This window comes from Oxyura jamaicensis, chromosome 1 (genome assembly GCF_011077185.1).
Source record: "Oxyura jamaicensis isolate SHBP4307 breed ruddy duck chromosome 1, BPBGC_Ojam_1.0, whole genome shotgun sequence".
In the NCBI taxonomy this organism is placed as follows: domain Eukaryota; kingdom Metazoa; phylum Chordata; class Aves; order Anseriformes; family Anatidae; genus Oxyura; species Oxyura jamaicensis.
The window spans coordinates 143584160-143609568 of record NC_048893.1 but is presented as its reverse complement, the minus strand read 5'-3'; the positions used below and the strand labels follow the sequence as shown (position 1 = coordinate 143609568).

The 25409-nt window shown below is 41.3% G+C and overlaps 1 protein-coding gene and 1 long non-coding RNA gene across 3 annotated transcripts; both read left to right on the top strand.

Moving 5' to 3' along the window:
- The first annotated feature begins 515 nt into the window (after positions 1 to 515).
- RAB20 (RAB20, member RAS oncogene family) lies at positions 516 to 24768 on the top strand. 2 transcript variants are annotated; one of them, XM_035318036.1, is made up of 3 exons: positions 516 to 569; positions 606 to 804; positions 23673 to 24768. In XM_035318036.1, the coding sequence occupies exons 2-3, from the start codon at positions 633 to 635 to the stop codon at positions 24191 to 24193; spliced, it is 693 nt and encodes a 230-aa protein (XP_035173927.1). In that variant the 5' UTR covers positions 516 to 569; positions 606 to 632; the 3' UTR covers positions 24194 to 24768. The 2 variants fall into 2 exon arrangements, with proteins under 2 accessions (XP_035173927.1, XP_035173935.1); XM_035318044.1 differs by having other exon boundaries at positions 525 to 574; positions 611 to 804.
- LOC118162097 lies at positions 1229 to 18851 on the top strand. The gene is made up of 3 exons (XR_004748288.1): positions 1229 to 1770; positions 17777 to 18248; positions 18816 to 18851. It is a non-coding gene; the product is annotated as an uncharacterized LOC118162097 (long non-coding RNA).
- Positions 24769 to 25409: the final 641 nt, after the last annotated feature.

Here is a 25409-nt window from a genome sequence, read left to right as displayed (position 1 = left end):
TTTTTTTTTTAAGGATTTAGCATCCTTTCTGCTTGGGTATCTCCAGAAGTTTGCTATCTGGAGAGCATGTAAACCTGAACTGAAATTAGGTATCTGTGGAAATAGCCTAAATCGCTTGTCTGGGCAGTAAAAGCAGAGTAAGCAGAATTAATGGCACGGCTTGAATAAAGAAAAATGCTGCTTTTTTTTACCAGGTTTGCTTTTTTAGCAAACCCTCGATGTTCTGCCAGCAGCCAGGCGGCTGTGAGGACGTGTGCCCCTTTCCTCCTCTTCCGTGTGTGCGGGGGCAGCCGAGCCCCGGGTAACTTCTCTCAGGGACACCCTAGAGCCGCCTCCCCTCTCCCGGCCCCGCTCTGCCCCGTTTCTCTCCCGCAAAAAAAAACTTTCCCCGGCAGCTGGGGCCCGGGTCCGCTCCAGGACCAGGCCCGGGGCCGCGCAGCTCCCGCCCGGGTCCCTCCCCCTGGCGCCGGCGGGGGCGGAGCGGGGCCGGGCCGGGCCGGGCCGGGCCAGGAGGCGGAGGAGGAGGAGGCGGAGGAGGAGGAAGAGCAGGGGCCCGGGGCCGGCGGAGCCCCGTGTCGGTGCTGCCCGCGGCGGGCGGCCGCTGTCCCGCGGCGGCCCGGCGTCCGTGTGCGATGAAGAAGCCGGACGGGAAGGTGGTGCTGCTGGGGGACATGAACGTGGGCAAGACCTCGCTGCTGCACCGCTACATGGAGCGGCGCTTCCAGGACACCGTCAGCACCGTCGGCGGCGCCTTCTACCTGAAGCAGTGGGGGCCCTACAACATCTCCATCTGGGACACGGCAGGTCTGCGGGGCTCCGCGGACCGGGGGGGAGCGAGCTTGCTGCGGGGCCGGGCGTCCCGGGCTGCGGGGACGTGGCTTTTCCCCCGCCGGGGGAGAGGAACCGCCGGCGAGTTGGGCAGCAAAACTTCTCGGTAGCTTCCGAAAATATCGACTTGTGCTTCAGAAGGGACGTGCTTTATTGCGGGCTTGTTTCTAGAAACCGGACCCCTGTGGGTGGCTAGCGGTGGGCTGTGTTTCAAGACGAGAATTACAAAGGCTGGCTTCACCAAGATGACTTCTCTTATGCTCGTCTGTTTTTGTTTTTATTTTTAACTATATACCATGCAATAATCCCTCCCAGGCTTTATCTTGTGGTTTGAGAGCCCCCTTTCCAGCTGCTTATTTTCACTGCAGCTTTCTGTTCGTTGTTAGCTGAGGATTCCGGTCCGAGCTGAGCTGGGAAGCTGGAAAACCTCCAGAGACTCATCTCAGTAAGCCAGGCGAAGCACCCAGGCAATAGACACCTTCCTTGGGGCTCAGAGCTTGTCTCCTTCCTCGCAGTCGGGGTTCACCCTGCACCCCGCAGCAGGACCGCTTCGGGTGCTGCTGCCCACGCAGTGCTGCGGCCGGAGCTCCTGTGGTTTCCTGAGCCTTGGCAGGGCATCTGCAGCCCGGCTTCTGAGGCCACACTGGTGAAAAGTGCCGTGCTGGGAGCTGTGTCTTCCCCATGCTTCCTTCCTGTTGGGAATTAGCCCTTCAGAGGCAGGCTTGGCTCCAGGAGGGTCTCGCTGTTGACTTGGTGCTCCTGCAGAGCGGTGTGAGTTGCCAGCTCCGGGCTAGGCAGTGCTGGGACCCGTGGGCTGTGGTTGATCTTCTCGTTAGTCTTCTGAGAAACTGTAGCTCTGAAGCACATCCGTGCTTCATTCCTGGTGAAGAAGTAGTGGACCTTGTGGGTGCTACAACTCTGTTGATGGTGATAAGATTAAATGTGGGTTTTGTCATGGTTTTCCTTTTGTTTTTATGGTCCTTGTGCTTTTGTTGGCCACGACACGTCTGCAGTCCTTGGTATGTGGGTATTATTTCTCTGTGGTGTCACTGTCATACCTCTACCAGATGAGTGCCAAGTAAGCTTTGAATTTTTATAGCAGGGAGGAGCTTATAATTCAGCTCTGTGTCTGTTTATTAACCTGGCATTGCTTACTACTGAATTCTTTTGAGGCAGTTACAGCGTAATCAAATACAGATAAATTGTTCAGTATAATTGTGTATGCATAGATCTGTAGGAGAATCCAAAAGGAAAGATCATCCTGGAGATCAAAAATGCTTCAGCACAATAGGACAAAAGTGCAGTTTGGCATTTGCACCCATCTTACCCAGATAAACACTGAGGGCCAACACCAGGCGTCTGTCTTAGCAGTACAGTGCCCCAGCAGTCCTTCACACCAGCGCAAGGGAGCGGTTTGGGAGGTTAGGGCTAGAAAATGAGGGGCTGCTTGGTTGTAAATGCTGCACAAGCTCAGTCCTCCAGCAAATTACACAGTCAAGCAAGATGAACTGGAATGTGAGTTCTGTTTTCATGTTATATTTAGTATATGAATGTATGTTTATTTTCGTTTTGGCTTATCAACATTTTTTTGGGCACTGCTGTCTCCATAGAAGTCCTCTATGTTTTATGTTCAGTCCAGTCTGGATGTTGTTTGTTATTCTGAAAGGGGTTAGGCAGCTGCCTGTAATAAGGTAGACGTCAGTAATATACTGAAACTTTTTTGCTTTGTTTTTACAAGATTAGACTTCAGTGATTGATGAGCATCAGTTGTGTTGATGGATCAAAAGTTACTTACGTGTGGATATTAGTACTACCTCAGTTCAATTGCTGACCCTCTGAATTATTTAAAACATACCATTTTTACTCATCGCTTTGTTGATCTTCCATTACTTCTTGCTCTAGAAATATCTTACCTGCTTTCCAGATATAATTAAATCTGCCGATGTGCTCGGAATGTATGTTGTTGTGTTATCACACAGTAAATCACAGAAATGCACACCTCACATTTTCTACCAAGGGAAGTCTGAAGAGCACACCAGCTAGTCTAGGTAGGGCTCCTCTCTTGGCTGTGCATTCCCACCCATCCTTATCCTGGAAAGATCAGCCGCTTAGTCTAATCTAAGTCTTTGATATTCTTACCCACAAGTCTTGTAAAATGGGTGTAAAGAAGTTGTCAGACTTGTTTTTTTATTATTTTTTTATTATTATTTTTTTTTTTATTTTTAATGTAAATGCTAACAGCGAAGAACTTGACATTTCCAGTTTTCCAATCTGATCATTATGAAAGAAGTTGTTTGGAAATTGCATTGAACTCAAGGAGGCAAATAAGCTACACAAGGAAGAATACTTGGGAGAAGCACTGTGTGCTTGCCTTGTTTTTTATCCTCCTTCTTTTCTTAGCCACCTACTTTTGACTGTTTTCTCCATTGTCAGAGGCTTGGCTAGATGGTCCTCATGTTTCACCCAGTGTGGTGGAGCAGAGAATTGTTTATTAACTCAGGTTCTCAAGATACAAATTATATTTGCGTGTTTTCTGTTTGAGTCAGTTAATTCAAAGGAATGAAACAAAACCCTCTTTGCTTGAAGTATACAAAATAAGAGGAAAACTGTCAACTTCTAGTGTTTTTTATTGAGGACTAGTCTGCTAGAGGGCCTTAGTCTCTAAACATCTGAGCGTATGCCTTGAGACCTTCCTAGCAGCATGTCCGGAGCACTATTTTTCAGACCCAAGGAACGTGAGCAGTAGTATCAGCCAGAAGAATGTTCTCCTGTGAAAGAATCGGAGGTCGGAGTCTCAAGGGCATCAAAGCGTGTGTGTGTGTCTTCTAGGCAGTGCTGACAGCAGCTAAGGAGTAAACCAAAGCTCCCGACTGGGTGTTGGTGGTGTGCAACACCATGCTAGTAGGTTTTCTCTTCTCTCTGGCAGCACAAATGCATCCAGAAGCTGTGGGTCTTGGTTCTGCTCTACCTTTAAAGGCGTGTGGTGTTTTCGCTTAACAATTAAGTGGAAGTGTTCTGGGATTTCAGGTGTGTTTTCTGATGCCTTAATATTTCAAAAGGGAAAGCTTGTCTGTATGTTAGTTTGCGGTCTCATGAATTGGACGTTTGTCTGGTGATTGGTGATGCCCCCAGAAGCAAGGTTTCTTAACTATTAGTGGTCAGGATCCGTTGTGTTACTGGCTTGGTATCAAAGCAGCAGGCCAGTAAGTTAATCACAAGTATTTAATAAAATTCACTTCATGATGCTGTGACTGCGTTTTAAGAAAGAAGCCGGCTTTTGAACTTACCATGCGGAGAGTCATGCAGCACGATAATGAACATAAAGGTTAACTGGGAAAGCAAGCTTCCCTTTTTCTTCCTCTCATCTTAAGCTAGCTGTCTGAGTGGGAGAACTGATTTGACTCTGCTGTGAGTTTTCAGCTCTCAAAGAATTAGAGCTTAACTGTAGCAGTCTGCAGTGGTGTTATAAGGTTCCTCACTCACTTTGTCTTTGAGCCTCTTGACTTTGCTTTTGGAAGTGGAGGTCTATAGTGGGAGAAAATAAACTACAGATGAGATGGTTACTTGGGTTATTCAAAGCCCAGGAGGACCCTGAGGCAGGTGGGAAGGCCTTTCTAAGCCAGGTGAAAGAGTGGCAGCTGACATTGGATCTTGATCAGCGTTTGATGAGGTATATTTGAGGAGGTTGTTGGAGGGGTTTAAAGGAGATCATCTCAACAAAAGTCTTGAGGATCAGGGCTCATTCAGTGAGTCTGTGTGCCTGGATGTGCTTAGGAGGCTGGAACTTAACAAGGTAGGAGATGAAAATCACAGAGGATGACACGTCTTAAGTTTGTTGCCTGTGAGTCCTACTCTTGGTGGTAACTGGACCCTGAGCTGCCTGAAGTTTTGCTTTTTGCCTCTGGGAAAATTATCCCACAGAATATGATGTTGGCCTCTGCATGATAGCTGAGGACCAGTGCCTTCATGCATAGTGTGGCTTCCCTGTGTTTGGTTTTAGTCCCCACATCTTGAAAAGGAAGCTGTCAGAATGGAGATTCAAAGAGGCGAGGTGGTGAGCTGCTGAGAAAAATCTCTTGTGCATTTGGGGAAACCAGTGAAGAGAGTTCACTGTCGTCGAGCTCTGTATCTAAAGCCTGTGAAGCAGGTTCAGAAGCAGGAATAAAGGTTTAGCTTTCCAACATGCGCGGAAGCATAGTTTTGTTGTTGTGAAACATTGCACTAGGGGATTTTTCTGAAATGAATCTTTTCTGAGAAGAGCAGAATAACTTGGGAGGTGATTGAAAGTATGAGGAAATAACGAATTGTGCAGAGAAAGTCCCGAAGGAACTTCTTTTTTTTTGTGTCCCACAACTTGAGAATATAGTGATGCAAAAGTAAAGTCAAAGGTGACAAATTCACTGCTGCTGACAGAAAGTGCTTTTTTACACAAAGGCAGTAAAAAAATTGGAAATACCTTGTCACAGGGAACTGTGGGGAAGAAAACAAAAGTGTGAACACCACATGGGGGATAAAATCAACACATTGTCTTTATAGAGCTATGGCTAACTCACTTCATTGAGGGAGGATTTTGTTTCTACTGTGTATTTTTTTAGTACTGACTCTCGAGGAGGCAAGTTGTTGGGGAGGGTAAGCCACTTGTTTGTTGGATTTGATACAGGCCAAGATGAGTGACACACATGGACCTCTGTGGTAATTTCTCTGTTCAGACTTCCATGTTAAATCCAAGCTTTAATAATAGTGTGCAAAGTGACTCCACTGGTCCAGCCCAAGTGGGAAACTGCCTGATGGTTCAATGCGACTCTCTCCGAATTGTATCGGTAACCTGGGATTTTTGCCTGGCTAAAGCAGGCAATGTGTTACACCACAACATTGCTAATGTTCATCAAGCCAAGGTTTGTGGCTTTGGAGTGGCAAGGTTTGTGGCTTCAGGAGCACCTCGACTTATGTGACAAAAGATGTCTTTGCTTTCTAATTTTGGCTTGGAGTGGGGCCTGAGTTTTAGGGGCATCCTGTAAAAGAGTGGAGAGGGATTAATATTAACTGCTTTCGAGTGCATCTAGTGGAAGGGAAGACGAGTGTATGTTTGTCTGGTCTTTGGTGCATGATGCGTGTTCTTGTCTTTCTGTAAAATTCTGCTTCTTCGCTGTGACTGATATTGAATGAGTTCATACAAGTCCTTGCATTGACTGAATATGTATATTTTCAAGCCATGTTTTACAGCCCCATATCCTAGGTTGAAGCAGCACTGATAATCTTTGTAATGAGGAACGTGTGCCTTTGGCATTGCATCCTTTCTTCCCTGCTTACTGAAGAAGGAGGTGTATTTTCCAGATATCTGTCAAAATTGACTTGACAGCTGAAAGGTTATTTTAAGTGATGACTGCTTGATCAATGACAATACTGACAAAACGCGTGTGAGAGGGAGGCGTAAAAGAGGGAAATGGCTAGTCAGACAGTGGAAACGAAATGGCAAATTTGCTTCAGAGTTGCTGACAGGAAGTGCAAATGTATGGAAATTCATCTTCCTGGTGGATCAGAAGCAAGGTGAGAAAGACTGTAGAAAATTTCAGAAGGATGGCCATGAACTGAATTCTTTACTTCAGTAAATTAGTCTGCTAGTAGGGTGTGTGCAAAGGCTTAAACAGGTATTCTGTGCAAGAAAGCAAGTCATTAAGGCCTTGTTGCGCTCTTCATTTCGAGCTTAATATCTGTCAGATGCATACCTGAGCTGTCTATGAACACTCTTTCAACTATTTGGGGGTGAAGGGGAGGACATAGGGATGGACCGGGATGTGACACTCTTTTTTCCTTGCATCATCCTCTGTCTAGCTGGGTGAACAGTGGTGTGTTCCTGTTACTTAGGCTAATTTGAGTATCTTTACTTCACACTGCGATCACTTATCATAGCTTAGTTGTTTGGTGCACAACAATTATTTGGCACAAACATGCATTGAAGCCAGTTGCCACGTGAGCTTCTGAGTGTGTTTTTTTTTTTTTTTTTTTTTTTTCTGTGGCAGTGTTTCTCTGGATGAACTGAAGGTGAACTTGGTAATTCCTTGTCCAAGTCACGTTGTAGTATTGCAAAACATCTAAACAAGTAATCTTTGTTTGGGTCTCCACAAAGAAAAACACCGAGGCTGTGGTGGATATGTTTGGGGATGTCAGAAATTATGGAATAAAAAGAATCATTTTCTCTCCCGAGTCTGGCTGATTAGCTTTCTTCTGGGTGAACGTTGGGTAGAACATTCTGGTATTTGATCAAAAGGTGTCAAAGTTGTGATGTATTACTTTTCCTGCTCTACTTCTGTTATATGAACTATAGCTTCATATGCAGTGCCCGAAGATGTGCGGGCCTAGGAAATGAAGTGATTAAAACTTAGCTTACGTGAGTGGTGCTGCTGAGAGCAGAGGTGGTCAAAGGAAATGAGGTTTGGCATTTTGTTTTTTCTAGCCTAAATTTGAACATTGGCTCATTAGAGCAAAAATACATCTTAGTCTAGTTTGTAACATGATGGACACTTCATGTACAAGACTCCAGGAGGAGAGACACTCAGAACTTTCAATATTCAAACAGGTAAAAGTCAGAAATTGCCGTACTGTGAATTAAAGCTCCTGTGCTTTCAGACTGTTTCTGTTTGTTATTAATAACCCCCCCCCCCCCCCACTCAGTTCTTGCAATTTTTTTTTTTTTTTGCTTTTTTCTGTCATGAAAATAACTCACTGTATCCTCAGCTACAGAGAATACATAATTTTCCTTTTTCTAGTCTCCGGGTTAATGAATTGAAGATTGGAATAATTGTGTTCAGTAACCATTACATATCTAAGGTAAATACCTCTCCCTGGTCCCACGGCATGTCCTCTCCCCAGTTCATCCAATGGCATTTCTCCTTTAATTCATTATATATTTAATATTCCTAACCACTGTTCTTGTACTCAAGGATATTCTTACTAAATAAAGAGAAAAGGTGTTCTCCAGCCATCCAACTGCTCTTGTATACTTTAAGAATAATGGTTTTCAGTACTGCTGAAATAGCAGGGTGTATTTGTTCTACCATTTGTAGCTGATGACTACTTAACCTTAAAAGTGTATGGCTGAATATTTAATATGACGTAAGTATTTGAGTTTTTATTCTTCTCTTAATTATATCATCACCCGTAAAGTGAAGGGTGGCTTAGTTGGGCTTTCAAGTAAATGTTGGTCCTGTAAGAATATATAAACCAGACATCTCAAAGAAACAGCTCGTGAGGTGGCGCAAGGTAAATGAGTGTAATACGCTTTATGAAGAACGTAAAGCAGAAGGTGAGTACATTGGAATAGCCTTTGAAAGAAGAGAGATGTCTAAATTTTGCTCACAGGCTGTGTAATGACTTCTTTAAATGGAGTCAGCCAACTTTGAGATACCTGCTTACGCTCATGTTCCCAATGTGCTAAACTGCAATGGTATAAAAACATACACGTGTGGTGGTGTGCCCTGGCTGAAGTGGCCTTCAGTCGAGCTCTTTCTCCCTTCCCTCCCGTGTCCCGAGGGGTTTGGGCTGGCCGACTTCCCTGTCTGGCTGCGCAGGTTACGACACTGCTGGGGCTGCGGATGAGCGCGGTTCAGTGCTTTATGCCGTGAAACTTCTCAAAGTTCACTTTCTGTTCTTCATAGTGAGGTCTGTCATCTGGATGTACAAAGCTGGTGCTACTCTCTTGTTAGCTCCCACATTTGGAAAGAATTAAGGCTCTGGGATATTTAGAGATTTTTGTTGTGTATTATTTATTTGTTTCTATTCTCCTGCTGCCATTTGCTGTCTGAAACAGCAGATACTTTGGTTTATTCAGAAAATTGGGAAATTACAATATCTGTAGTGATTTATGGTTTAAAAAAAATAACGCAAAACAAACAAAGGAAGAGTCCTATGTAATTTAGTCGTCATCTTCCAAGCCTTGTAAAAGGGATCATCATATCTCTTGAGTCACTGCAAGTGGGACACGTTTTGGAAAACAGCTGGTATAATGAGACTGATTTTTATTTATTTTTTTTTCTGAAAAGCTGTCATAGACTGCTTATTTAAAAACAAATCTTTAGTTTAATGAAACCGAAAACACCTCAAACTACTCGCCCCTCCCTGGTCCCTGCCTGTGTGACTGCTGCTTATTTTTATGAGGAGGACCAAACGCTCTCTTGGACTCTCCTTAGGATGTGAGCTTTCTCTCCCAGATAGCTGTCTGTATCATGTTCCTATTGTTTCCCTTATCTCATTTCCCCTTTTAGCATTTTATGCACTTCCCACGTTTTCCTCCTCAACTCTTGGTTTCTGTTAAACCTTGGAAGCCCAGTGGTGGTGGACTAGACGCTGCCTTCTCTTCTCTCTGGCGGCAGACCGCTTTGTCACCTAGGGCAGCTGCCTCATCTCTTTCTTAACAGTAGAGGAAAAAAAAAAAAGGACGTAGCACATGCAAATCTGCAGTCAGTTCTCTTTCAGTAAGTGGCTTCCCCTCGTGGCATGAAGGTTCAATGGATGGACCCTGCACAGAGCAAGCAGATTGCTCCGTGTGGCATATGCTCTGTACGAGTTCAGAACTGAGCTGTTTACACGTCTTGGTGGTACTCCCTTTGTGCCAGGCTGGGAAGCATTAATTAGACAAGATCAGTTGTTTTTTTTGACCATGCCTGTTTTGCGGTTTTTGTTTCTTTAATCCTTAAATTAATGCCTCTACACAGTGAATATGAAATACGCTCTTAAGAGTGCAGACAGAGAAGCAAGAAGTGGAACTGGAAGGGAGAAGTGCTGGAAACTGAAAGCCATGCCTTTATCTTTGTCAGCAGATCTTCTGAAAGCCCAAGCGCCGAGTTCCATGATACAATTACCCAAATTCAGTAAACCTCTCCTGTTATATATCCCAGAGGCAGCTGTATGTCTGGCATAGTCTCCTGATCATGGCACTTGCTGAGGACAGCCTGCCGGGTCACCAGAACTTCTTCCTGCTTCTGACAGACAGCGGCTATCCAAGGGCATCCAGTGAGGGAGAATTCATCCGAGTCAAAGCTGGTGGCAGCTGGCAATGAGCAGAAGCAGTTGTGGCTTTCTTGAGGATAAATTAGGCCCGAATGAATTGCCTGTGTTCCTGGTTGAGAATCTGCCTGAACTGATATTGAAACAAATTGTTTAAAAATATGTCTGTTGAGTGGGCCTAGGTTTATGTCCCTTGTTACTGATGGGAGTTGGTCTTCAACAAGTGAAATAGTAGATCCTTATTCACTTTTCAAGATCCATATCCTTCATTCTACTTCTGCCCATTTAGCAAGGCTTTACTGTTTTTCAAATTGCTAGTGAAGGCTAGTCAATTGAAGTGTTAGAAACCAGCAGTTACTTATAGTTATCTACTACAGCATGGCTTCATATCCCCATAAGATGGATCAACCTTAAATACGAAGCACTTATCGAGTACCTGCTGGGGCAGACCATCTTTGGGTGCTTGCTGTTGGTGTGAGAAGGTAACTTCCTAATGTAGTTCAGACAACTCTATTATTCATTATGTGTGCAGGAAACATTTCTCAGTTTTAAAATATGTGACACAAAAGATCACTTCTGACAACAAGAACTGCCAGCTCTCAAATGTGTTTTTGTCTTTGTGAAACCTGGTCTGTATATATTTTTTCAGAATCTGAATGTCTCATTTTGTAGACTTTTTTTTTTTCTTCCCAGTTTTGACTACCAACATTCAGCTGCTGCTTTATGCTAAATTTTAAAAGTTACGTCACTTGGAAATATTTTAGCCCTCTTCTTCATGTCGCCTAGTCACAGTCAACATGGAAAGGTACTGGTAAGATAAAAGATTTATGAAAGTAGTACTTGAAGTACAGTCTAGATATGACTTAGCAATTTTATCTCCAAAAGGAACCACGGCCAATATATTCAGGGCACATTTGGCCCTTTCTGTATGCCCTAGAGTGCTAGTGTCTGTACTGAATAGTCATGTTGTTGTGGGAGAACAGGATGGCAGTGGGGAAGGGTAGGAAAGTGTAACCAAGTTGCCCTAAAATCAGCTCCAGGCTGATTTTTGAAGGCTAAAAAACTACTGATTTTGGTATCTTGGTGCGGTGGTGGAAGCATGCCGGAGATCCGTGAAAATATCTGAAGCCTGAACTTTTTTCATTGTCTTTGTGGTTGGATACCTAAACTTAATCCACAGAGGACCTGCTTTCATTAGAGAGGAAAAATAGTGCATAGTTGAAGTGTTGCTGTCCTTAATTAAGATGTGTTTATTAAGTTTATGGTATTTCCTCACTCAAAGAATGGCATGATGTAAAGTATTGTAGTGACTTGGTGTGTACGTAGTCACTCGTCTTCAGCAAAACTTAATGGGAAATTTTGATTAATAAAAGAAAAAAGGCTGTATAAAGATGACTAGGGTGAAAGCAAAGTAACGAGGAAGCTGAAAAAACTAAGTAAACTTAAAACAGTAATAAAAATGAAGAAAAACAGGAAGCATTTCTCATTTGTGAGGGAACAGGCAGATACTGATTGCTGTCTTTGCGGAGAGCAGGAATGACTAATAGTGTCAGGGTTTCAGAGGGTTTACTGATGTACTCTTAGGCGAGCAATTTCAACCCCACCCACCTCTGATTTTTTTTTATTTTTTAATACCACACCTGTATCAATGTTTGCTTGGGTGAATTGGAAGCCAAGTTAACTTGCCGGTTCCGTATTGAGCAATATAAAATATCCAACTCGCCTTGAGTGACCTCTAGGGCCATGCAATGCTGGCTGAACTGTACTAAAACAAACCTGGCCCTGCATTCCTGTGTGAGCTAAGGACCAACTTCTCTCTTTGAAGAGCAAACTTTGGGTGGGATTGCAGGCTTTGGAGTTCTCCTTTCTGGAGGTAAGGACCTGGTAACAAGCTCTGCTTAGCAAGGGCGCGCAGAGGTGGGATCGTCTGCAGCGCCCGTTCCTCTGTGGAAAGAAATTGCAAATTTCAGGAAAAAGTATCAGATTTGGGGTACTGGAAAGGAAAACAAGCTGCTTTTAGAACTTGTCCTGTGGAAAATTAATTGCTTTTCTGTAGGAGTGCCTTTTCTTTGAGGTGACGAACTGTTGTTCCAGAGGGTGTTATGGCGAAAAGGCTTCTTGCACAACCAAGAGCTGAGAGTCTGATGTGGCCGTGGTGGTTTCAAAGCCCACTTCACTTCTGTAAGTGGTCTCTTTGTTACCCTCACTGAGCAATAGCTGGCTTTAAGCCCTGCTGCTGCAGTTAAGGAGTTGGTGTTACTGCTTCCCGCAGAACTTTTCCAAAGTAAATCCTAATGTTATTATTATTTTTTTTCCTCATAGTTTGCTTCTAATCATCTCCCTCCCTAAGCAGGTCACCTGCCAAATGACCAGTTGTTCTTTGAAGCAGCAGTTTTAAATTGCCCTTTAAGCATAAAACTTCTGAAGGATTTTACATCAGTGCTTACATTTTACTTTATCAAATTCAAAATTCAACCTTGCACTCCAGCTCACACCTGTACAGAAGTTTTGTGATTTTAGTTCTCAAGTGCTCTGCCACATATTCAGTAGGGGTGGTGTTGATACTGGAGTTCTGGCACGGTGTTTCCTCTCAGACAGAATGATAGTGTCACATGAGTCTGGTATTGCCTCATTTCTTTTGCCAGACTTCAGCAGATAAAATGTCTTCTTCTAAAACACCATGGTTATGTAGGGAACTAGATAAATACTGGTGTCATTTTGTCAGTTTGTATTGCAGATACTCTTGAGATACGCTTGCTGGACTGGAAGTGCTAAGGTCATTTTTACATTTCATTTACAAGGCACTGCATTTCCAGACAGCTGGAAATATGTGAACTGCTTAAAGCTTCTGGGGTTATTTTCTTCTCCTAAAAAATAAACGTGGATCAAGAGAACTAAATAAAATAGGTGGTCTGAAAAAAAGCAAGTCTCATTTAGCTAAATGAAAAAGTTACTTGGGGTGGCAGAGGTGTAGATGGGATCTTTTGCTGCAATGTATATTTATTTACTGGGGTACCTTTTTATATATATGTAATCTCTTACTGGGATACCCAAGGTTTTTGTTGGCAAAAAGTACGCTAGATACTGTGGTTAGGAGCATTTTTCCCAAATGTTTTGTGTTACAATAATATATGTTTTAAATTTGAAACTTTGGATACAAAGCATACTAGTAGAATAAAACTGGCCTGTCAATGGGAATTTGGATTTTGAAATTAAAATTCTTGTGAGTTCAGAAGTTTGGCTTAGTTTTAGTAATAGCAGGGTAAGTTTCGATTTACTCTTGTCAGCAAGAAAAGAAAACAAAAACCAATAGTACTTACACAGCGGAATAGATTCCAGCTCATCTTTTCTCTCAGAGAAGTTGAAAATAGTTCATGGGCTAAATCTTGTAGATAATGGGGATCTCCTCTGATACTATTTGTCCTTTATATTGGAGTTACGCAGCTCCTTTGTCTGGTGAAGGCATTCCTGGTCAGATACCATGAACATGCATTTAGTCCAAAGACAGTCAGTGGACAAGTCTATCTACAAAAAGACTACTGCAGTTAAAAACACTCAGACTAAACAAATACGTAAGGTTACAAATGAGTATAGACTAATGGCCAAGCTAGATTTTGTTTGCGCAACAATACGTGTTTTGTTGCAAGGCCCATTGAGCTGGTAGCAGATGACAAACCAAGCTCTTAATGTGTTGTGGTGTCCCAGAGCCCAAGAATTGTTCTAAAAAGTATACGAAGCGTAGAGATGAAAGTAGTGAAGAACTGAAGTAACCACGTAGTGGTGCTGACTCTGCTACGGTCTTGGTTATAGAGTAATGCAGAAAGGATGGAGAAAAGAGCTACAAGCATGGTTAATGGATTAGAGGCACAGAGCCCAAATACGAAAAATTGTTGACTTACGTGGCCTAATTAGAAGAAGGTTAAGTCATAAAAGAATATCTTTTAGTGAAGAGTGGGTTTTTTTGTAGTTTTTTTTTTTTTTTTCATTTGTTTTATTCATGTGCTTTGTTGTTGTTTGTGTGTTTTTTTTGGAAGAGACTTTCATGAAGGTGAAAGTCTTATCAAAATTCAGTCTGAAAGCTAAAATACAGCATAGGAATTCGTGCAATATTAACTCCTCTTTCTTTGGTTGTTATATGAAATACAGATTCTTCAGTTACAAGATGAGGGCTGAGTGAAATTCTGTCGTTGTTATGCAGGAGATGAGACTCAAATGAGGATTACAGTTGCTGGCCTCTGGCTTTGCTCTGTGAATCTCTTTTTTTCTTTTTTTCTCTCCTTTCTCCTTCATTGGCTTGATCTCCACCAGCCTGTAAATGGGTCTGTCTTTGGGAACTTGTAAACTGAATTCTTCATTGCTGGTTATGAAATGAAAGTTTTCAAGGCTGGATTTAAAAAGTTTGTGGCTGAAACTGATTATTCTGACTGAATAATACGGGTTTTCAAAAGATGACAGAGCAATGTTTATTTTACTGATGAGTGAGTGAGAGGATTTCATCTGCAATAACTTTTTTTTGATACTTCTCTGGCTTGGTATATTCTGAAGGAGGATTGACCTGCACCAATTTAAGTTGCTAGTTACTTGGTTTTAGTTTAGCTGCCTTTAGAATGAGAAGCTAACCAACCAAAAAAAAATAAAAGAAAGAAACCCACCAAAAAATGTCAAACCGACCCCAAAGCAAACTTTTACTCATTTCCAGTTGTGGGCTCTTTAGACGTGTGCTGGGAGTTAAGCCTATGTCTTTTGAGTCATTTCTTTAGCACCTTGGAAAAATGTTGTAACAAGACATTTATTTTGGAGTTTCTACTAGTGTGTGTCTAGACAGATAACCTTCTCAGAGGGTACAAAATAAAACTAAGCCTGTAGCAGAAGTTCCCATTACTTTTTGTTGTTGGAGAAAAGCATATCGCAACAAGCCACCATTTTCAGATAAAACTCAGATGATCTTGTAGATCATTAACCAAGTCTTAGGGTGGTTGGCATGTGACTCATAGTACGCTATGCTGGCATGATTCTTGCTTAACTTCTCAGTGTGCTATTTGTCCTACCAATAAAAGGCCCATTTAAGTGTACTTCTTTGGAAAAAATCTTTTACGTGAATTGCACCGGAACACCACTTTTGAAATGCAAATGGAATTGACGCTTTAATAGCTATTAGGCAATCAGTTTAAGCTGCTTGACCAATTGGCATAGTTCAAGCTTGACAGCGGATGCTCATCTCAGAAAGGATGGAGGCATGAAAGTGCTTATTCCCCTGTTCGGTCAGGGCTGTACTGTAATCACTCTGGGAGCATAGACCAAAAAAAGAAAAAAGGAAACAAAGCCAAAATACAATGATGAGCATTTTTTGCTGATGAAAATTCTTAACAGGAGAAGGAAAATAAGGACAATTGCAGCTGTTCATTTCAGCTTGCTGTTAAGGTGACTTTCCTTTTGGAAAGGCTGTAAACCAGGAATAAACCTGAACCTCTAAAGAAATATAAGAAGCATTAGCAAAATTATTCATCCTCTTAAGGAAAGGCTCCTATTTTAGAAAGTAGGTGACGTGGCTAAAATTTTAGGACAAAATCTTTTCCCTATTTCATATTTGACAATCCCTTCTGAAACTTGCCCTGCAAAACTTATTCATGGTGTATGTTATTTTTAGTTTAGTTATATTTAAAGGGGAGGAGAAAGAAGTAGGCGAAAAAATCAGGATAAAATAATTTTTCAATAAATGTATTAATATTAGTATTAAATGTATTAATATTCCATTTTCAGAAAGTAAAAGCCCCCTTCTTCAGATGCTTTCCAGTATCGCTGTCTTGCAGTGATTCTTCTTGTATGTAAAGAGTCTGAATTGGTGCCTTTCCTAGCCATACTGGTGGTGATTACAACTGGAAAAAAAAAACCTGAATTCATATGCTGGGTTTGTATTGGAACAAGCAAAAAGAGCAGAACTTCCTAGAGGTTGCAGGGTGGATTTTTCTATATTTTCATAATGCTGTTTAAAAACTTTGTTCAAATTTTTGTCCTGTTTTCTATATCTCTTTCTGTAGTAGAGGGTAGAAATAACGTGATTTGTGTTTTTAGTGCCCTTACCTAAAGCGGGGGAAGTACATGGCTTGCTTTTCTTCATGCAAAGTGGTAGGTCCTGGTGTGAACCAAATAGCTACTTCAGGTGTCTGAGAGGATGTTGGTTTTATTACTTAAAGGAATGGAAATAAAGGACAATTTTATTTTATCTTTTCTTTGCATATTACATAGGAGATGGAATCCCCAGTAAGTTTGCTAGCACAGCAAATCTCTAATCAGTGTTGGAGTAGTGGGAATTAGTGGATGGGAATCTTTTTTTTTTTTTTTTTTTTCCCCAAATACTACTGTTTTCCCCTCTTATTCCATGCAGACTATATTCATATCTGTTAAGTATTCAGGCATAAACTTGCAAAGTTACCCCCAAAGATAATTTATGCCTTTTTTTTTTTTTTTTAATTGCATTTAAGAATTAGACCTTTCCAATCGTCCTTCAATTGTTCATCATTGAATTTTTCCTCTTTTTTTGAGTCTTAGAAAAAATTCAGGCTTCCTAATAACAGAGTTCATGTATGTGTTTGGATATGTTTTTTTGGATCACTGATGGTAGTTTAGCGGGCTTCTCAAAAGTATCTCTTTGATATTTTTATGTACATAGATGGGTGCAGCTTAATCTCTCAAGATAAAAACCATCCTGTGGTATCATAGCTCATAAATCTGTGATTACAGTGTCAAGATATTTCCTGTTTTATGAAAACCATTCTCTACCTCCAACTCTATAACTGCTTGGATTTTCTGGAGTAAATTATCAGGCTGTTCAGACAAAATTAGATCAATAAATGCAATATTTTAATATTTGAAATAATTCTTTTCTGTAATCTGCCAGTAGATCATGTAAGATCGCTGTGAATTCAGTGGAAACTGGCTTATAGTGGGATAATGTAATGCCACATCCAGATCAGGAAGATAACATTTTCCTTCTGTACAGTAGTGCACTGAGTTCTTAAGGGCTGTCTTTTATTTAAATGTCACTAAATTAAATGTATTTGAAAAAATCTTCTGCTTCACTGTTCATAGTTAGTGGGGCTTTTCTGTCTGTGATGAGTAGTTCAAACATATTGCTTGTTCTTTTGAATTTGGGGCTTGCCTCCATTTGAGTGTTGTTCTCTATTTTCATGTGAAGATACTTGTACTGCTTGAAACAAACATCCTGCATATACTTCCTGCCTGGACACCAGCCGTTAGGGCTGTACTGGAGCTCATTCAGCATATTTCCTTTATTTATAAGGCAGTATAAATTCCTAAATGCTATCAGACTTGAGGGGTTTTAAGCAATTCATAGCTAAAGGTGATGCAGCTGCTAAGTTGTAGTCTTTCTAGTCTTCACTTTTTGTGTCTGAGTGAAACATTTGTTAATGGGGCTGTGATATTTGTAGGAAGATAACTAAAGCTGCTGGAAGGACAGTGCTCAGGTTGATGGCGATTTCTTGCCTTGCCTAAGCGAGGAGTGAATGATGGCTCCTGCTTGTGTGGCTTTCTTGCTCACACTGAAGGGCTGTGTTGCAGAGAGCTTTACAAGCCTCAGATGCTTTGTGTTTGTAGAATGGGAATGTTTGCAGGGTGTTTGGAATTTCAGACTCCTTCAGAATTTGGCATGTTTGTTCTTAAAGACAAAAATATAGAGATTTAAGTGAGAAGATTAACTCTTTTGCCATTTAAAATCTTCTTTTAATATGAGACAGATACCTGACTTAGCAACTGGGAGTAAGTTACATCTGGAAATGCAGTAGGCTTGTCCCAGCCCTATACTACTACATTGAGGTTGCTTTCCTGACTGTTTGGTTGTGGCGATTTTTCTTCAGAGAGATGTACTGAAGAATTTTCCTTTGCTCATTCAACCAATGCAGCTGTTATTTTCTTTTTCCACGCATAGCTCTTTCTACTTTACAAGATGAAAGTGAAGCCCTTTGGGTATAAGATCAGGACTTTCCTATGTTTATATTATGTTCTGCTTTGGCCAAGCATCTGTACACTTCATCTTAATAACTTAAATAGGTTCTCATGAAGTAGGGCACAGTTCACACCTTGCATGTTGATTAGCTTCTGAGTAATGAACATAAAATAAATGTTGTCTTGATTTTTAGTAGATCTAGAGGTCAGTTGCACTCTGAAACTTCCGTGCCCCCAAGAACGTTCTCTTATATAGCATTGTAAATGTATAACACCAGGTAAAGGCGGAGTGTAAGTGGATTTTCTAGTTACTCAACATTAAACGGTTTGGTGTTTTTTATTTTTATTTTTCCCCTCCCACCAACTTTTATTCTATGGGGAATTTTGTCTTGGAGCAAAACCAAATGTTGGCATTTCAAGTGGATCAGGAAACCATGTATTCAAGCAGCTTCTGGGTATGTCAAAAATTGAGCTCTTCAGTGTTCTCAGGCTCATTTGTTTCCACTAATTCCTACTTATGTCCTCCATGCTAATCCTTTGTGATAGAGAGCTTTATTTTTATCCCCAGGTAACCACAGGCGTAGTCCAGTTCTTCTTAATAGAGTTCCCGGCTTCAAGGGAAATGCATTAAAGCTGCCTAGAAGGAATAAATATCAATATTAAACTAGAATTGAAGAACTCTGACTTCGTCAATGTCAAAACTTTACAGCCCAAGTCACATGTGGGCAGGGGAATTTTCCTGAAGCCTTCAAGGACCTTTATTGCTTGCTTTTTGATAGTCAGCCTGTGTTTTGGTATATGTGTGCAAACAGAAATCTAAGTTTCTAGCCAAATTATTTCCCCTAATGTCAATTAAAGGGTCATAACGTAACTGGTCTGTCTGCAAACAGAAGGAAATGCTGTTTATTAAGGAGGAGCTTCCGTGTATGGTCTTGTGCTTAACATAGATGGTCCTACTGAAGCAAATCAAGAGCATCAGGGCCACCCTTTGAACCTCTGTCTGAATCCGTGCTTCTTTCTAGCACTGTTCTCTGTGCTGTCTCATGGGTGTCATACTTTGTTTTCTTTACTGTTTTGGCTATCTCCGTAGGGCACAATTCCTGTTTAACTTTGCATGTGCTTAGATTCAGACTCTCTTTTAAAAGAGAGCTAGAATTCAGAAGGGAAAATCCAGGTGGTGCCTTGTGTCTGTGCTAATTCCTCCTGCTTAAATTACAGTGTAAAGCCTTGGAAGAGGTTTTATGGACTGTCTCAAGAACTTTCTGGGCAATTTTGCACTTGTGTTCATTTTAAATACAGTACAAATATACTTCTACCACTCACCTTTGTGTAGTTTTCTACACTATGTGTTTACTTTAGAAACTCAGAATTTGGGACCGTTTTCAGACTTAGATATCAAAATAACATCACTTTTCTGGAAGACCTTTTTAGCTCTTTAGTGTTCAAGGTGTTATATTCCCTCGGGACTTAAGGTAACAGGCTGTTTTGCATTCTTCTGTGTGCTCACCATTAAGAGATTTAAAACTTGTTCTTCCAGTGGAAGATTTCTTGGAAGTGTGTGTGGGAAGTCATGTTTAGAAGCTGCAGTGAAAGCCTTTGCAGAGGTGTTAGGTAAGGAACAGATTTAAATCTGGCTGGAGGAAATTTTTGCTCTCCTAAACATCAACAGCAACTTCATAAGCTACTTGGGGTCTCGTCCTCCAGGGTTGGCAGCCGGGGACAGAGCTCCAGGAAGCAGCTGGGGGCAGCTGATCCCACGGCTGGGAAGGGAAGGGGAAGCTCGCTCAGGCTGCGGTCCTGTCTGGAACAAGCCTTCAGGTGGGCTGCAGCCACCCAGCTGCAGGTCAGGGTGCTGTAAGAGGCTGGCTAGATCAGAGCCAGGCCGTCAGTTCTCATCTTAGACTTGGGAATCACAAACATTAAGGTTGGAAAAGACCTCCAAGATCACCTGGTCCAACCACCCCCCTACCACCAGTGTCGCCCACTAAACCATGTCCCTAAGCACCACGTCCAGCCTTTCCTTGAACACCCCCAGGGACAGTGGCTCTACCACTTCCCTGTGCAACCCGTCCCAACGCCTGGGTGTTCTTTCTGAGAAGAAATGTCTCCTCATTTCCAGCCTGAGTCTCCCCAGAGCAACTTGAGGCCATTCCCTCTAGTCCTATCACTGGTTACCTGTGAGAAGAGGCCGACCCCCAGCTCCCCACACCTTCCTTTGAGGTAGCTGTAGGGAGCAATGAGGTCTCCCCTGAGCCTCCTCTTCTCCAGACTAAACACCCCCAGCTCCCTCAGCCGCTCCTCACAGGACTTGTGTTCCAGGCCCTTCACCAGCTTCGTAGCCCTTCTCTGGACATGCTCCAGGGCCTCAATGTCCTCCCTGTAGTGAGGAGCCCAAAGCTGAACACAGCACTCGAGGTGCGGCCTCACCAGAGCTGAGTAATTGAGCCTTGCTCATTTATCAGACTGGCCTCTTGCAAGATCTGCTTTTCCCTTCTTTTCCCTGTGGATTTTCTACAAGCTTTAGGGTATTGAGGTCCATTTGGCTCCAAATTCTTTGCTTATAGCAACCACCACAGAATTTTGAAAACTCTTCTTGGCCTTGCTGTTCCTGAGTGGGTGAAGACTCCAACAAGATTTCATATGCTTGCTGGAAGAGCCTCTGAAATAATAATGGTGCTGCAGATGATATGGCCATAGGGTTTTTGAACTGCTATAAATAAAGCAAAATATAAAGATAAAAAGAAAAACTGAAATTAGTTTTGGTCGCTTGGCTTTAAGTTTCCCTAATATTATTCTTCTGTTGTTCTTGCAATTCCTTTGATTGCAAATTATTTGATACAGTTCTGTCACTCTTCCCTGTTGCCTTTCTTTTTTGCAAGGGTGAAATCGTTTAATCCATGGATTCAGGGTTTGCAGTTTAATTGAGCTGACTGTGTAAAAAGGCATGTTCTTGGAGCGTGACCAGGTCCTTCCAGACAAAGAAGTAACTGGTCCTAAGAAAAGGATGGCTATTTCTGTGTAGTAAGTTTTTTCACAGTAGTATCTGATATTATTTGACCTTTATTATATTGACTGAGACCTTGAGGATAGTTGAGATTCTAATTTAAATTCATTGCACAGTTTTTTTTTTTTTTTTTGGGGGGGGGAAGGGTGTTTCTACATATTCCTGCCTGTGAGTACTACCAGTGGTCTGCAGAAGGAGACTGTGCAGCAAAAGTAAATTATGCATTTTTCTACATATTTATGTAGATTAAGATGTGTGGGTGAGCAAAAGACTGTCCATAATTCCTCCAATATAATTAATCCCTTATGCAAGGAAAATTCTTCTTTCTGCTTTTTACCCTTTTCAACAATATGTTAGTTGTAGAAATAGTCAGTTTGTAGTTAGAATGTAATTGTGTCATGGTTTATATTATGCTGTGCAAGATTAGATTAGCATACAAATTCCATAAAACAAGCAATAGTATTGTTCTAGCGTTCAGTTGCTGTAGCAAATGATTTTTGGGGGCTGGATTTCATGGCTTAAGCATCTCAAGTGAGATGAAGAGAATATATGTTCCATTGTGGTTTCCAGACCGCAGCATAATTGGGATTCTGATTGAAAACAAAGTAGGTCATGGCACAAACTTCCTCTAAAAAAATGGAGATTTCTAACAACTCACTGGCAGTGCAACTGAAAGGACAAATATGAATGTGAGATTTGAGGAAAAAGTGTGAAAGTACTGACCTCTTCCTTCCACTACACCCCAATCCCCCTTGCCCTTACCTAGCATAACCAAGCAAAGGCATCTCTCTTCTTTCTTTTACCCCTTATTTCTGCTTTCCGCATCACTGGTTAAAGAACTTCTTGCTGGAGGAAAACAAAAGTTATACAAAACTGCATAGATGCAGTTCTCCATAAAGTTTGCCTAATTCTTTCCCAAAAGCCATTAATTGAATTGTTGACCTCTAAAATGTGATATAAAAGCCATTTCCAATTATTCACTCTGTAGGTAAGCGTTTAAACTACATGCATGCTTTTTTTTGATGGAGTATCCTCATTTTCTGTGCTAAGAGAAATTAACCCAGAGACTACCCAGAGAATTTATAGGCATCCATTTATACTATTTTTCAATCATTCACCATTATTTTTGTTTTGACTATTTGTTTATTATTTATTATTTTTACTCATACATTTTTTTCACATTTCTTGGCGTCCACACCACCTTCCTTTATACCTCTTTATATCTCACTCTGCATGTTTTTAAATTAATTTCTTTGGCAGTTACCAGAACTTCACCAGTGTTAAAGGTGTAGTGAACTGAGGATTTCATATTCTAGTTCTGTTTTCCAGTTTTGTTTTACTGATATACTGATACCTTGTCTGTCTTCTGGCCACCATGGAGTAGTGTCCTCAGGTTTCTCAAAGGACTGCCTACAGTGACTCAAAGGTCTATTTTAAATTATGTTCCTGACGGGAGGTAGGCTCTAAGTTACCTTCATCATGTGCGTGTTCATGTGGCAGATATGTTTTCCTAATATACACTGACCTATATCTTTTGGCATGGATTTCTATCTTTCCTGTTCTACAGTCATTTGCAATGATTTCGTGATACTGTAACTCTTGGTGGTCAGTAGCTTTCTGGAAAAAAACAACAACAACAACACACAAATGTAACCAGATCACTTCCAGATTTTCTGTAAATGAAGGCCCTGTGCAAAGAGACTGTATGAAAAGAGTTGATAAATGTTCAAAAGAGTGTATGTAGTTGGAGTCACATTCTTGGCTCCCTTTTGTTTCCTTTGTGCATTCACAGTTCTGTTCTGTAGTGACCAAAGGCTGGCTCCGATGGCTATTTGTCTCGTGCGTTTAATCTTTTTCTCAATCAAATTTAGGGAAGAAAAGTGAAAGTGCTAGAGCAAAATTCCCTATGTTGTAGATGTTTGGAAAAGTTGCAGTTCCCTGTCAGAAAGGAAAACACTGTTTGTCTGTCTTGAGTCTCATTTCCCTTAGTCCCTTTGCAGCCACTGAAGAGCAATGTTTCCTTCCTAGAGTTTAAGGTAGAATCAGTTTTGTCTTCCAAGAAACAAGTCAGAAGGAGACCATCGAGGCTTAGCTGGAAATGATGTCAGGTATTTGCTGAACGATGAGGAGGAAGAAATGTTTTGCTGTTAGCTTGTGGTTATTGAGTGAGTCGGGACAACTAAATTGAAAGGTAAATTACTGTTAAAGTGAAGTTAGGGTTCGTGTGTGTGTGTGTTTAATGCCCTAAAAAGCATAACTACTTATGGTGGGACAGATGCATAATAATATAGACCATATACAGAAGTATTACACGACAAGGAGTCTCTTCCTGTAAAGCCAATGTACCTGAGAACAGTGGACATGTAGCATAGGACTAAATTGCTTATGAAAACCTTCAAAAACTAGGAAGAAGTGGTCTTTGATCCAGATTTCTGTACTGGATGTACATATTCACTTTGTACTGAGTAATAAATTGTAGCACAACTTGACACAACAGAACTTACTTTGTGTTTATAAATGGTCAAATATGTGGAACGAGACATCTGTGGATGCAATCAGGATAGTTATTCACATGACATGAACCAATATGTAATACTTTTTCTTTTTGCAACTCTGAATGCTTTGTCACACTTGCACGGTCGCTCATCTTACATATTCCCTGCTCTGAATGTGTGCAGTGAGCTGAGCTGTTCTGTGGCACGGTTGCACTCTCAAGGAGAAAAAGGAAAAAAAACGAAAATGCTAAAAGTAATGCATTTTACTTTCAGTGATCCATCCCATCTTGTGAAATAGGCTTAAAATTTCTTACTCTTTAACTTAGTGTAATGGCAGCTAGATTATTAACCAACTTCTTTTGTGTTTAAACCTTTGCCAGGACGGGAGCAGTTTCATGGCCTTGGGTCCATGTACTGCAGAGGAGCAGCTGCCGTGATCCTCACGTATGATGTGAACAGCCTCCAAAGCCTGATGGAGCTGGAAGACAGATTCTTGGCGCTGACGGACAGTGCAAGTGCTGACTGCATTTTTGCTATTGTTGGAAATAAAGTTGACCTCACTGATGACTGTGCTTTGCCACCGGATGAAAATAGATCTGAAAAGTCTGTTGCCAGCTGTGGCGCAAAGGTGCGAAAACAAGTCCGTGCAGAGGATGCGATTGCGCTCTATAAGAAGATACTGAAATACAAAATGCTAGATGAGAAAGATGTTCCAGCCGCTGAGAAAATGTGCTTTGAGACCAGTGCAAAAACAGGATATAAGGTGGACTACCTGTTCGAAACTGTGTTTGAGATGGTAGTGCCAATAATTGTAAGGCAGAAAGCTGAGGGGCCACCGCAAACTGTAGACATTACTGACTACAAGCCAGCAAAAAGGACAAAATCTGGTTGTTGTGCCTGAAACATTTACGTGACGTAAGAAATGGCAGGGACTGTTCCCTCTAGCAGACTGAAGACTAAGAAGTTCTTGCAGTTCACCAGAAAATAAAAGTGAAAGAATGAACAGAATGTAATGGTTTATGTAGGAGAAAATACAGCTCCACCCACAGCCAAGTCTCCTGAATACTAAATGTTTCTGGGAAACTCTTGTGTATGAAAATGAGTGAACTAATGGAGGAGGACTTGACAGTTTCCAAGGGCTCAGAAGACAAATTGTGTTAGTACATTTGGTAAGGACAATCATTTGAACAGTTTTTGAAGGAGTCTTATTTTTAATGACTCATCATTTCATGTTGCATATAAATGATCTATTTGTATACTCTATATGGCTTTCAAATGATTATCATCTTTACCCTTGTGATTCTAACTTTGGAAGATTGAACACATGGTACTTTTTTATTCTTAAAGAGAAAAAGAAAATCCAGATATAATTTATATTTGTAGCTAATAAAGTGATTACAGTCTTCTTATGTCAGATATGGCACTGTAAGATTCAGAAGCTGTACTATTAAAATCACTGGTTATGTACTCTTCGTATGGAGACTTTATTAATGACAATTCTAATGCTGGCTTTCATGTATTAACAGGCAACATCACAGATCTTGCTGCTTTAAATGGAAGTTGCAGAAGGAAGTTTTTTCTTTCATTTGTCTCGTGTTGTTTTTTTATGTGGATAACCAAAGTGTGTTTTTTTTTTTTTTTTTTTTTTTTTTTGAGAAGGAAGGAAAGAAACAAGGATAATACCTCTTTATGGTGACTGATAGCATAGTGTTGAAAACCTGGGTTCTTCATCCCTTCCAACTCCTCCTTGGCTATGCACAGGCAAAGCTGCATTTTTGATTTTTATCAGCTGTGCTATTCTACCTGGAGGGAAGTGAGAACCGGTGTTTTCCAATTTATAACAGGAGGAAGGGAAGAGACACTGCCTGTCATACAGTAGAAAGGTGCACAAAGGAACACTAAAGAGGTGCATGGTGTCTCTTCTGACCCCAGTAGAGGAGGGGTTATTACTTCATACTGCCTCTAGAGCTCCTCAACCCTCCCAGCTACAAAGAACTCATGCAGTGGTGCAGTATCTCACACTGAGACATGGTAACCAGAGAGAAGATGGTTAGTAAAAACAAAACATTACTGGGAAAAAAATGTAGCTTGTGTGTTTCCAGTTCTGCAAGTTCTTG

Excerpts from the sequence above, each read along its gene's own strand:
- RAB20 (XM_035318036.1), top strand. The coding sequence starts at position 633 with ATGAAGAAGCCGGACGGGAAGGTGGTGCTGCTGGGGGACATGAACGTG. Across the intron at positions 805-23,672 it reads CTCCATCTGGGACACGGCAG|GACGGGAGCAGTTTCATGGC; the intron begins GTCTGCGGGGCT and ends AACCTTTGCCAG.